This window comes from Penicillium argentinense (genome assembly GCF_028826775.1).
Source record: "Penicillium argentinense strain IBT 30761 chromosome Unknown utg000004l_segment0_segment0, whole genome shotgun sequence".
In the NCBI taxonomy this organism is placed as follows: domain Eukaryota; kingdom Fungi; phylum Ascomycota; class Eurotiomycetes; order Eurotiales; family Aspergillaceae; genus Penicillium; species Penicillium argentinense.
The window spans coordinates 1,384,490-1,396,642 of NW_026622663.1; the positions used below are offsets into that span (position 1 = coordinate 1,384,490).

At 54.8% G+C, this 12,153-nt stretch overlaps 6 protein-coding genes across 6 annotated transcripts; 3 read left to right on the top strand and 3 right to left on the bottom strand.

The window, feature by feature from the left end:
• Nucleotides 1-683: 683 nt before the first annotated feature.
• On the bottom strand, nt 684-1,157 carry N7532_003452 (uncharacterized protein; the record flags this gene model as incomplete). The annotated part of the gene is made up of 1 exon (XM_056615946.1): nt 684-1,157. One exon carries the CDS (start codon nt 1,155-1,157, stop codon nt 684-686), a length of 474 nt encoding a protein of 157 aa, XP_056476303.1.
• A 781-nt stretch (nt 1,158-1,938) lies between these two features.
• rasB (Ras small monomeric GTPase RasB) lies at nt 1,939-2,789 on the top strand (the record flags this gene model as incomplete). Its single annotated transcript, XM_056615947.1, has 2 exons — nt 1,939-2,016; nt 2,136-2,789. 2 exons carry the CDS (start codon nt 1,939-1,941, stop codon nt 2,787-2,789), a joined length of 732 nt encoding a protein of 243 aa, XP_056476304.1.
• A 1,154-nt stretch (nt 2,790-3,943) lies between these two features.
• N7532_003454 (putative acyl-CoA synthetase) lies at nt 3,944-6,234 on the top strand (the record flags this gene model as incomplete). Its single annotated transcript, XM_056615948.1, has 4 exons — nt 3,944-4,322; nt 4,425-4,820; nt 4,880-5,755; nt 5,813-6,234. The coding sequence occupies 4 exons, from the start codon at nt 3,944-3,946 to the stop codon at nt 6,232-6,234; spliced, it is 2,073 nt and encodes a 690-aa protein (XP_056476305.1).
• A 797-nt stretch (nt 6,235-7,031) lies between these two features.
• Nucleotides 7,032-7,727, bottom strand: N7532_003455 (putative GPI anchored protein; the record flags this gene model as incomplete). Its single annotated transcript, XM_056615949.1, has 3 exons — nt 7,032-7,257; nt 7,316-7,398; nt 7,584-7,727. 3 exons carry the CDS (start codon nt 7,725-7,727, stop codon nt 7,032-7,034), a joined length of 453 nt encoding a protein of 150 aa, XP_056476306.1.
• Nucleotides 7,728-8,075: 348 nt separating this feature from the next.
• Nucleotides 8,076-8,514, bottom strand: N7532_003456 (uncharacterized protein; the record flags this gene model as incomplete). Its single annotated transcript, XM_056615950.1, has 2 exons — nt 8,076-8,359; nt 8,412-8,514. 2 exons carry the CDS (start codon nt 8,512-8,514, stop codon nt 8,076-8,078), a joined length of 387 nt encoding a protein of 128 aa, XP_056476307.1.
• Nucleotides 8,515-10,123: 1,609 nt separating this feature from the next.
• On the top strand, nt 10,124-11,957 carry N7532_003457 (serine hydroxymethyltransferase; the record flags this gene model as incomplete). Its single annotated transcript, XM_056615951.1, has 4 exons — nt 10,124-10,270; nt 10,333-10,389; nt 10,456-10,549; nt 10,627-11,957. 4 exons carry the CDS (start codon nt 10,124-10,126, stop codon nt 11,955-11,957), a joined length of 1,629 nt encoding a protein of 542 aa, XP_056476308.1.
• Between the last annotated feature and the right edge of the window lie 196 nt (nt 11,958-12,153).

Sequence of the window (12,153 nt, forward strand, 5' to 3'; positions counted from 1 at the left end):
CGCGGGCCGTTGGAAAACCATATGGCGACTATATGATTCCGTAACGGCCGAGCAGGACGGGAGGATCCGCTTGTCCAAGCCCAAGCCCCTGGAGAGCCCTGGGCCCTTTTTTCATTGGCGCCGAGATAATGGAATTGTGATTCCCTTGGCCCCCCTTCCCCCTTTCGCTTCGCGTCGGGCCTTTCGTGAACCTGGCCTGAACCGTTCTTTCCGTGCTCGGCCGGGCGGGAATTTGGAGTATTGTGACGGGTGGTCTGGTCTTCTGGTTTGGGGGATGAGAGGAAGGTCCAAGGCAAGGGTGAGGGTTAATCGCTACGAGATAAGAGTTATTGAAGGATTCTACCTTACCATCGGAATGCTTGAAGTCATGTCAATGGCTGTCGGAGCTGATACCGGTCCCGAGAAATAGGGACATACCTAACCTACTGTATTTACTAGCGGAGTAGCATGAGTCTCATCCCTTGACCAGGCTACTCCGTAAAGGGCAAACAAAAAAGGAGGCCCTACACCGTCGACCGATGACGAGCGGGTCCGCGAGTTTCCACATGTTCAAGCTCAGCAAGCAATTCCCCATCGGAGCACAGCCGTGGCCCGCGGCCAGAGGACTGGGAACGACGGAGGGCGGAGCCAGCGTGCCGGGCAAAGCCAAAGGGCAGAGAAACACCCAATTGGGAGACCGAGGGCTAGGGGGGAAAAATTACACTGGACTGGCGGCAGTTTCCTAGGGAGGTGAGTGGACGACTCGAATCCAACAATTGCAGACTGGTCTCCACACCGCACCATGCCAGGTAGGCCCGGGGACGATCCATCAGCGGGAACTCACGCGCCGTTCCGCGGGTGGATGCACCGAGCAGAGCAATTGCGAAGACGAGCGTACCGTGAGCATTGAACAGAAGGAAGGAAGCATTGACGTCGAGGCCATGGAACCGGGACGTGCTCTCCACGTATCCGGTCCCTTCGGCGACGGCGGGATTGTGGGAAGGCATTGGCATGCCCAGCGGGTGGGGGCTGCGAACTTTGGGTTTAGGACTTTGGTACCCTACACGATCTCTGCGCAAATTTTGACCATCCAGTATACATAGAGGGTATGTAGTGTGAATCCGGAGAGAGGACGAATCGCGGCTTCCACGTGCGAAAGAGTTGCGGGCCGCGTGCATTGGACGCACTGGACAACTTCGGGCCCAGTGCATCCGCATCCCATCACTCCCACTAACAGATTGTAAGTAGAAGGGTACCAGCGAAGGATATTAAATCGAGTTGCCGAGTGTCTCCACTCCAGCACCTGCGAGGGCCTGGGCTTGGTCTCTTTCCACCCGCCCCTTTTTCCGCTTGGTCGCACTTGCTTAGCTTTGCCGTGGTTTTGGTCCCTAGGAGTACCCTAAGTACTTCGGGTACTGGTACTTTAGGGTAATTTTGCTGCTCGGTTTGTGCCTGGCTGCCTTTGCTTTTTCCATACAGAGCGAGAGCAAAGGAAGCGTAGACCCTGAGCTCCTGTATGTATCACATCACACGTACCAATGCCAGATCGAATGCACGTGAACTCGATGTAGACCGGGGAAGGCGACCAGCAGTTCCGGACCCGATCGACTGTTCAGGACGCAAATTAGTATGTCCCAGCAGGAGTCGTATATAAACGATCGAGCTGTCACGCCGGTGGAGGCGTCGTTTCCCGCTTCCCCCGAGACCGTCTCGGAGCTTGACTGCGCGAAAGGGCGAAGGCTGCGAGCATCTTTCTGACAGAATAATTCTTGAGTGCTGTTAGTGCAGTCGATGGCATCCACTGAACCTTTGCTCTTTGCGTCATTTTGGGTTTTGTGCGTGGGAAGCTCTCCCGCCTTTTTTCTTTCCCCCTCCCCGCTGCTCGGAACGTGGCCCCTCCTTGACCTCCCCCCCCCCCCTTCCTCCTTCATCTACCCTCGATCTGCCTGCCTGCCCGCCATGTCGGGGAAAATGACCTTGTATAAGCTGGTGGTGCTGGGCGACGGTGGTGTCGGAAAGACCGCCCTGACCATCCAGGTGCGATCACCCCCCAATCTTCCCCCCAAACGCCCTCAATCCCCCGACCGGCCGTCAACCCTGGCCCGGATGTCCAATTATCCCTAGTTTGTGGATGACCCCCATACTGATCCCGCCAGCTCTGCCTCAACCACTTCGTCGAAACCTATGATCCGACCATCGAGGACTCCTATCGCAAACAAGTCGTCATCGACCAACAGTCGTGCATGCTCGAGGTGCTGGACACGGCGGGCCAGGAGGAATACACCGCACTGCGGGACCAGTGGATCCGCGATGGTGAGGGTTTCGTCCTCGTCTACAGCATAACATCGCGCGCCTCGTTCTCTCGCATCACCAAATTCTATAATCAGATTAAGATGGTCAAGGAGTCTGCCAGTTCCGGCTCCCCCTCCGGTCCCAGCTACCTCGCCTCGCCCATGCAAGGCTCGGCCGGTCCGCCTCTCCCCGTCCCCGTCATGCTGGTCGGCAACAAGAGCGATAAGGCGGTCGAGCGCGCTGTCTCTGCCCAGGAAGGGCAAGCACTCGCCAAGGAGCTGGGATGCGAGTTCGTCGAGGCGTCCGCCAAGAACTGCATCAATGTCGAGAAGGCCTTCTACGACGTCGTTCGCATGCTCCGTCAGCAGCGACAACAGGCATCCGGAGGTCGGGGCCAGGATCGTCGCCAACCTGGATTCGGGTCGGGTCACCGCGACCGAGACGCCGAAGCCAAGTATACTGGATTCCGATCCGACAAGCCTCGACATCGCAGTCGACTGCAGTGCACCATCCTGTGAATCCGGCCGGGCCCGTCCGGGAAAAGGTGCATTGAGTTGATGCGTTTGCTTCTGATTTCTTTCTCCAAAATCTCCTCCATGGCTCTTTTTTCCTTTTTTTTTTTTTCTTAATTCGTTATACGTTTCCAGCTGGTTTATTGGTCTCGGGTGCATCTGGAGGGTTTCTGTCTTTTGGTTACGACCTTCTGTTCGGCGTCGGTGGCCCCTCTATCTCACTCTTAACTCTCGACCTTGCTTCATTCACCCACCCCCGCTTGCTGTCGAGTTCCGGGAGGTGGAAGCAACCACTTTCGACTCCGCCGCTCCAACTCCTCCGATAACCGTTTTCCGTCGCACTTGCTCCCGCTCGTGCTCTGGCTCTTCAGTTGTTCGCTCCTACGCAGAGGTGTGGAGGACCTCGTCCCAACCCGCCACCTCCTTGCTGGTCTGTGGACTTTTGAGACGACCATGCCGGAGGATAGGAACGGTTTCGCATATAATTGGAGCAACCCCCGACGCCACAAACACAAAAAAAAAATTTTCCAGGCGACGAAGCCAGAAGATCGCAGTCGCGCATTAGCAGGCATTTCGATATGATACCCTACGACTGAGCTTGTTCATTTATTTGGATTGAATTTCTGCCAGCCATCTTGCAACGTATATAGACAATACAGATTTTTGAAACCAATCGTCTTCAAGGGAGGGGGATGTCTCGTATGGCCCTAGAGCAGCCTCCACCTCGCCTCAGCTCCTCACGAAAGTAGTGAACCCAAAATTGAATCATGGTGAATCCAATTGAACCCCCAAGTTTCAGCCGCCAGCCTGGTCTAAGCGATATCCACCACTCAGCGAGTGACTCCTGGGGTACTGGCGCCGTCACCGCGTCAGAGTGGCTCGCGAGGTATCGCCGATGTACCGCCGGGTGCCGCATTGCGGGGGAAAGCACGGACTCCCTCGGGCCAGCGCCAGCTCTCCCCGCAACATAATGAGGTTCCCCCGTGAAGATGCTGCGCTGCAATGCACTCCCTGCAGGCTTTGCTCTCCTGCGTCCTTCCACTGTTCCGACCAATCGCACCGGCGGAACTGCTACATTTGGACCTCGGGTATGGTCCCCATTTATTAACATTCGCCATTGACTTGAATGCAACTCAACACATTCACCCACCACTCCCATCATGACGCCACATCCCCAGCAAGCGGCGCTCGCACACTCCCTCCGCGACCCAGAATCCTTTTGGTCGGGACATGCGGAGAGGCTCCACTGGCACCAGAACCCGTCTCGGGCTCTGACGCGCCAAACCAAGACCCTTCCGAGCGGGGTGCAGCACGAGCATTGGTCGTGGTTCCCGGACGGTGAGATCTCCACGACTTACAATTGCGTCGATCGTCATGTACACAATGGCCGAGGCGATCAGGTCGCGATCATCTGGGAATCACCCGTGACGCAGACCACGGAGAAATACACCTACAAGAAGCTGCTAGATGAGGTGGAAGTACTGGCAGGTGTACTGCGAGAAGAAGGTGTTCGAAAGGGCGATGTAGTCATCATCTATAGTAAGTTCTATCTTTTAACTTCAGTTCCTACCCAACGCCCCTCGCCCCTTTCATCTACCCCATGCAAACCATCCAGACGAAAATGAATCTAATACCCCACAGTGCCGATGATACCCGCCGCGCTCATCGCCGCGTTAGCAATAACTCGACTTGGCGCAATCCATGCCGCAGTCTTCGGCGGATTCGCCGCACAGTCCCTAGCGCAGCGCATCGAAGCTGCACGTCCTCGAGTCATCATGACCGCATCGTGCGGCATTGAGGGGGCCAAAGGACCAATCTCGTACCGGCCGCTGGTGGAAGGAGCCGTTGCTGCCAGTACGTACAAACCGAGCAAAGTCATTGTCTGGCAGCGGGACCAGCTGCGCTGGAACAACCCGGATAAATTGGGTGGGCAGCGGAACTGGCAGCGGCTTGTGAAGAGTGCTCGCATGCGTGGGGTTCGGGCGAGCCCGGTACCCGTAAAGAGCACGGATGGTCTTTACATTATTTACACTAGTGGTGAGTCAGCTATCAATATCCAGATCAGTTGAGGTATGGTTATGCTCATGATGATATAGGTACGACAGGATTACCAAAAGGAGTTCTCCGAGAAGCCGGCGGGCACGCAGTAGGCCTCGAACTATCCATCCGCTCCCTATTCAACATCAAAGGACCCGGCGATGTAATGTTCTGCGCCTCAGATATCGGCTGGGTAGTCGGACATTCATACATCCTCTACGCACCACTCCTAGTCGGCGCAACAACTGTCCTCTTCGAAGGAAAACCAATTGGCACACCCGACGCCGGCACGTTCTGGCGCATCGTGGAAAAGCATAACGTCAATACACTCTTCACCGCACCAACCGCCATGCGCGCCATCCGCAAAGAAGACAACAACAACCACCTCTTCAAAGAGGTCGGCGAGCGCAACGGCCTAAAGAGCCTACGCGCCCTCTTCCTAGCCGGCGAGCGCAGCGAACCAAGTATTGTGCGCGCCTACCAAGATCTCCTCTCGCAATACGCCGCACCGGGCGCCGTAGTTGTTGATAACTGGTGGTCTTCGGAGAGCGGCTCGCCGATCACCGGTCTCGCATTGAACAGCCATGCAGCCATTGCGTCGCAACTCCCCGCAGAAACGAACAAACCCCTTCCCACCCGACCCGGTTCAGCGGGTCTCCCGATGCCGGGCTTCGACGTTCGGATCGTCGACGATGAAGGTGCTGAAGTTCCCGCCGGAACGATGGGCAATATCGTCATGGCGCCGCCATTGGCCCCGACTGCATTCACGAGTCTCTTCCAGGACGAGGAACGCTTTTACCGCGGGTATTTGAAGAGATTTAATGGGAAGTGGGTGGATACCGGTGATGCGGGCTTAATCGATGAAGACGGCTACGTGCATATCATGTCTCGATCAGATGATATTATCAACGTTGCCGCGCACAGGTTCAGCACAGGTAATCTCCCCTTCAACTCTCTCCCATCCAGCTCTAAGCTCTAACACCTTTGTCTAGGAACAATCGAACAAGCAATCCTCACCCACCCCACAATAAGTGAAGCAAGCGTAGTCGGAATCCCCGATGCAATAAAGGGACACCTCCCCTTCGCCTTCATCCACCTGCACAACCAAACCGAACCCCTGCCCGCAAAGGCACCAAAGAAACTCTTCGAAGAAGTGAACGAGCTCGTGCGCACGCAGATCGGCGCCATCGCCTCGCTGGGCGGTATTATTCAGGGCCGGGGGATGATTCCCAAAACCCGGAGTGGGAAGACGCTGCGCCGGGTTTTGAGAGAATTGGTTGAGAATGGGGTTGTGGGGAAATTTGATGAGGGGGTTAGTGTGCCGCCGACTGTTGAGGATGGGGAGGTTGTGGAGGTTGCGAGACAGAGGGTTAGGGAGTACTTTGGGGTTAAGGGGGTGAAGGCGAAGCTTTAGGTTAGGAGTGGGTTTGGTGAGATGGGTTTGATGGGATGGCAGACGTATAGCCATAGCATACTGGGATGAGGAGAACAATGCATAAGATATGATGAAATGACTTTGGGATGGGATGAATTGGATAAGCTTAAGATCAGATGAAATGAAATAAGCTCAAGTTAGAATGGATACAATGGGAGAAATAACGGAAATACGAATCAAGCTTGAGATAGGATGGCTAATGCGACTTTGAGAATTCATGAATAGGTTAAACTCGGAATTAGATGAAATGGAACAAGCTAAAAATAAGCTGGGATGCATACCAAGATTGGACGGAATAGCCTGAGATGATCCCAGAGATGCGATAGATGGACTTTGAATGAATGCAAAGCAGAATAAAGGTTAGACATCCTATAAAGCTGAAGGATAACTTATGTGCTCACTCCCCGGCAGAGGGCGTCCACTACAAAAAGATTTACTCAGTAAGAACAAGGTAACAGTAGTCGTGAATTGAATCAAAGAAACGTTATGTCCAGGCAGTATGTCAAAGAAAAAGATGTAGCAACGAAGAAGGTGTAAGACATAACGAAACCCGAGGGAATCAATTATGCATTATCTAATAAAACATAGACAAGATGTATACACCCGACGGAAAGACGTATCAATATATCAAAATATCAAGAAGTAATAGAAGTTCCAACCGGCCCTAACGCCTGGTCTTCTCTGTCAGAATCCATCACAGCAGCAGTGCGACAGACAAAAGGAAGAGAGAAGACCCCCGCTCAACCACAATCAACTTTTAATCAAGCTGAAGGTGTTTACAGCAGCAGGGCGGCGGCACCGAAGACGGCGGCCAGACCGGCACCGGCACCGGCGGCGTTCATGGCACCGGCGTTGAAGGCGGGCTGGGAGGGGGCGGGGGAGCTGGAGCCCGAGCCGGAGGGGTTGGGGGAGCCGGTGGCACCGGCGCTGGAGGGGACCAGGGGGGTCGAGGCCGGGGCAGTGGGGGAGGAGATGGGAGTGGTGGGGATGGCAGCGGAGGTGCTAGTGCTAGGTTGTGTTAGAAATATGCGATGGTCATGGTCAAATATGGCATGCTTACCACTTGTTGCACTGAGTCACAGTCTGGGTCACGAGGGGACGGGTGACGGTGAAGGGACCGTGGGTCATGGTGATATCGCCGGGCTAGAGAATGTTAGCCATGTGTTCATCAGGTATGTTGATATCAGATGAGATGGGATGGGTTGGAGTATATCGGATGAAGTTGCGACAGATCGAGAATGCGACCGAAGATCACATCGCAACGATCCATCGCAAATCACACAAAAATAGAAACATAGGACATTCCCATCCACTCTTTGATTACTTACGGTGGAGATGCTGTAGGTGTGGCTGCCGTGGACAATGGAGGTCGCCTCGGGGCAATAGGTGGTGTAGTCGGTGACGGTCTCAGTGACAACACCGGCAAAGGCACCGGCGGCCATGGTGACAGCAGCAGCGAGAGAGAAACGCATTTTGATGTGAAAAAGAGTTCTCGAAAGAAGACTGAAAGGGTATAGATCCGACAAAAAGGTCTCAGAGAGTGACTGGCGTTAGGATTTAAAGAATGTACTCGGACAGCAAGGACCGGGAGTGGGCAAGAGAATGTGATGTGGATGGGGGAAGGAGGGAAACGGGGGCGAGACGGGTGGTTTATAGGCCCATGGACGCACTCAGGTACCCGGGCCACTAGCGCAGGGCGAAAAGGGGCCGGCCGTGGCACTACCGGAAATGAGCGGCCCAGCTTTCTACAGACACTGCACTGGCAGTATTAAATGCACCACTCTGCAGCGTTCGAGACAGTGGCACTTCCCTGCACCCAATCAGACACCGTCGGGCGTGCTCGAAACACGCGCGGCAGGAACCAGTTTGTGCGAATGGTCCACTAACAGCACTCGCTCCTGAGGATCTTTGCCCGCTTGGGCCGTCACTGCGAGGGCGTCCTGGGCATCCCGGTCGGCCGCAGTCTGGACCTGCAGGCGATCGTCATGGTTAACTATCCCTCCAGCAAACTGCGACAGAGCTTCCAGCAATGCAGATCCGAAGATCGAGTCGACTTTTCGCGTTGTATATCCTCGATGCCCGCCACGCGCATCCTGAAACGCGGCTCAAATTTGTGCGTCTCGGACCCCTGGGCAGAACCCGTTCGAGCGTCTTACGCCAGCTCATTTCCTCGGCTTCGGTTGGGTGGGGCTTTGATGAGTTTTCCCCAGAACAAAGCACCATGATTGGGTCTAGCGGGGTCGAGTTCAAGGATTGCATCGGTGGGAAGACGGCAATGTCAATGTCGCAAGGGCGAGATCGAGATCACCGGGTTGCACGGTGCGACGTGGGATAAGGAGGCTGGTCCCGCAAGGGTGATGATGACGATGATGATGATGAGAGATTGTATGCGAGGGTTTTGTTTATTTTTGACAACACTACGCTATTGTAGGGCCGGAATCAGTGCCGAGGGGCTGTGTCCACGTGCGATGCAGCAAGCAGAGCATTCTGAAATGGGCGGCCATATGCAACATATTATTATTGGGTTGGGTGTTTCTGCAGAGGTAAAGGCCCAACAGAGCTTTAGTAGGTCATATAGAGAAAATCGCATTCATCTCGTCTCAGGATTTGGGGTGCCAAGCTTCAAAGAATATGCGATCAGGGGCAAGGCAGCAATAGTCCTAGCTGGCAATAGGTACAACGGACACTGATAAAGTGTATGGTTCGATATGGTGTGGCTCTTTTAAGAATTATTTAGCTAACTGGAGATTGTATCAGGTAGAGCAAGAGTTATATCAAACTCGACCTTATACCCAGCTAAGTAACGATCTTGAGTCGGTCTGAGCTTGGCGTGAAGATCTGCCCGTTAGCACTCCATCCAGATATATATCAGCACTGTGATAGGGAAACACTCCACAATCGCATTTCACCACATCAGATGAATGAATATTTTACTGGTGTGAAATTTAGCTCGAATGGCATGGCAATTAGCTAAAGAGTCAAAAGGGGTCACATGAATAGCAGAGTTAGACAAGAAAGAGTGTAAAAAAAAAGGGTATTGGCAGTGTGCGGTGGCTTGTCGGCGCTGGTTGTCACCCGGGAGTCAAGTACAGGCTACCTGGCCAGATCATCGCAGTCACGACGCGATGGCAATGTACCTGTAGCCATTGGAACTGGCCAGCAATGTGGGCTCTCGAATGGTTATCCAGCAAGTACAAGGGTGGAATACAATACTAGACACGTCGAATCAATTGAAGATTTTTCATTGTTACCAAAGCTATAGTGACTACAGTGACTATTCAATCTGATCCGTGGTTGGGATGATCGGACACGCGATCGAAAACACGAGAAAATCGAGCATCCCAAGTGCGACACCGATGATCCTCACTGTAGTGAGAGATACACAAGCCTTTGCTCATTCTCCAATGTCTCCCGTCGTCACCGTCATCCAATCTCATCCGCACAAATCATGAGCTGGCAGCTCAAGCTCGAACTCAAGCTCAGCTCAGCTCAACCAGCTGGAACACAACAGCTCCAATCAGATGGTAACTGATCCCTAAATGGATGGTGAAAGGGCGCGGGACCTCTCAGCAGCGCCCGTCCAGCACCAGCCCAGAGGGCCGGCACCGACGAGTGCTGATACAGATAGAACGCCGACTCGTCATCTTGGATTTAGTTGTGTGAAGAAGAGAAAAGCGCGGCAAAAAATTTGCGCTGAAAACTGCCCCGGCCGAGCACAGACCAGGCGGACAGCCCAGTCGGGCCTAGCGCGCTTTCCCGCTTTCCGCGGGCAACGGGGAACGTGCGACCGCCGGCCTCCGCAATATAAAGCTGTCGGCTTTCCTATCGACGACGCTTTTCGGTACTCGTTTTTGTTCACGCGCGCACCATGTCTCTTGCTCGTTGTGGGCGCCTTGCCCGTTTCTCGCTCGCGAGTGTTCGCCCGGCGGCCGCCGTGGCTCCGCGCGCCTTTGTCGCCGGAACCAACCCCCTCGTGCGGGGAGTATCCTCCTCCAGCCGGGATGCGCAGCAGAAGGTGGGATTCACATTCAATGGGTATTACTAGCGGTGAAAGTGCATGGCTAACGATCTCTCCAGATCCTCTCTTCGTCGTTGAAGGACTCTGACCCCGCAGTGTTCTCGATTCTGGAGAAGGTACGTCATCAATCGGAGCTCCCGTTGCGCTACACAAGGACGTGGAATCACTGACCCCAATTGCAGGAGAAAAAACGCCAGCAGCACTTCATCAACTTGATCCCCTCTGAGAACTTCACCTCCCAAGCCGTCCTCGATGCACTCGGCAGTGTTATGCAAAGTACGTGGTTACCCGGCCGACGGACCCAGCACCGGGACCAACAGATCAAACGGATGCTAATTGCAATTTGATTATAGACAAGTACTCGGAGGGATACCCCGGTGCCCGTTACTATGGTGGAAACGAACATATTGACGCCTCCGAGCGCCTGTGCCAGCAGCGCGCTCGAGACCTTCCGCCTCAACCCCGAGGAGTGGGGTGTGAACGTTCAGCGTATGTCGAACCTCAAAATGCTCGAATTGAGAATGCTAACGTATCTCTAGCTCTGTCTGGCTCCCCCGCTAACCTCATGGCCTACTCCGCTCTGCTCAACACCCACGACCGTCTCATGGGTCTGGATCTCCCTCACGGTGGTCACCTATCGCACGGCTACCAGACCCCTACCAAGAAGATCTCCGCCATCTCTAAATACTTCGAGACCCTGCCTTACCGTCTGGATGAGTCTACCGGCCTGATTGACTACGATGCGCTCGAGAAGCAGGCTCTGCTCTACCGTCCCAAGTTGATCATCGCCGGTACCTCCGCTTACAGCCGTCTGGTTGACTACCCCCGTATGCGCGAGATCGCCGACACTGTTGGTGCTTACCTACTGACCGATATGGCTCACATTTCCGGCCTGGTCGCCGGTGATGTTCTCCCCTCGCCCTTCCCTTACTCCGACGTGGTCACCACCACCACCCACAAGTCTCTGCGTGGTCCTCGCGGTGCCATGATCTTCTACCGCAAGGGTCTCCGCCGTACCGACAAGAAGGGTAACAAGGAAATGTACGATCTGGAGAACCCGATCAACGCCTCTGTCTTCCCCGGCCACCAGGGTGGCCCTCACAACCACACCATCACCGCGCTGGCCGTTGCCCTGAAGCAGGCCCAGTCCCCCGAGTTTCACGAATACCAGAAGACCGTCCTTGCCAACGCCTCCGCCCTGGCCGAGCGCCTCGGCGAGTCCACCAGCAACGGCGGCCTCGGCTACAATATCGTGTCTGGCGGTACTGACAACCACCTGGTCCTGGTCGACCTGAAGAACCGCGGTGTAGACGGTGCCCGCGTCGAGCGCGTGCTCGAGCTGTGCGGCGTTGCCAGTAACAAGAACACCGTGCCCGGCGACAAGTCCGCCCTCAAGCCTGGCGGTCTTCGTCTGGGTACCCCCGCCATGACTTCTCGCGGCTTCCAGCCCGAGGACTTCCGCCGTGTCGCTGATATCGTCGACCGCGCCGTCATCCTGACCCAGAAGCTGGACAAGGCTGCTCGTGAGCATGCTCAGTCCCGCGGTGTGAAGAACCCCGGTACCGTCAAGGCCTTCCACGAGTACCTGGGCGAGGGTGAGGAGATTTCGGAGATTGTGCTCCTCCGCCAGGAGGTGGAGGACTGGGTAGGCACATTCAGCCTGCCTTGGGCTAAGGACCAGTAGACGTTTTTCTTTTATTTCTTGGGCGCTTTTACTTTATGTACATTTCCCGCACGGTTCAACACGAATATGATTGATAAGACTTTTCCTTATGTTTCTCTCCAAATATTGCCTGAATCGAGTAGTCCAAACCGCTAAACTCAATCTGTGTCTGACGCAATTGCGGCGCTCTGCTGATAACCGGCGCTCTGCTGATAAC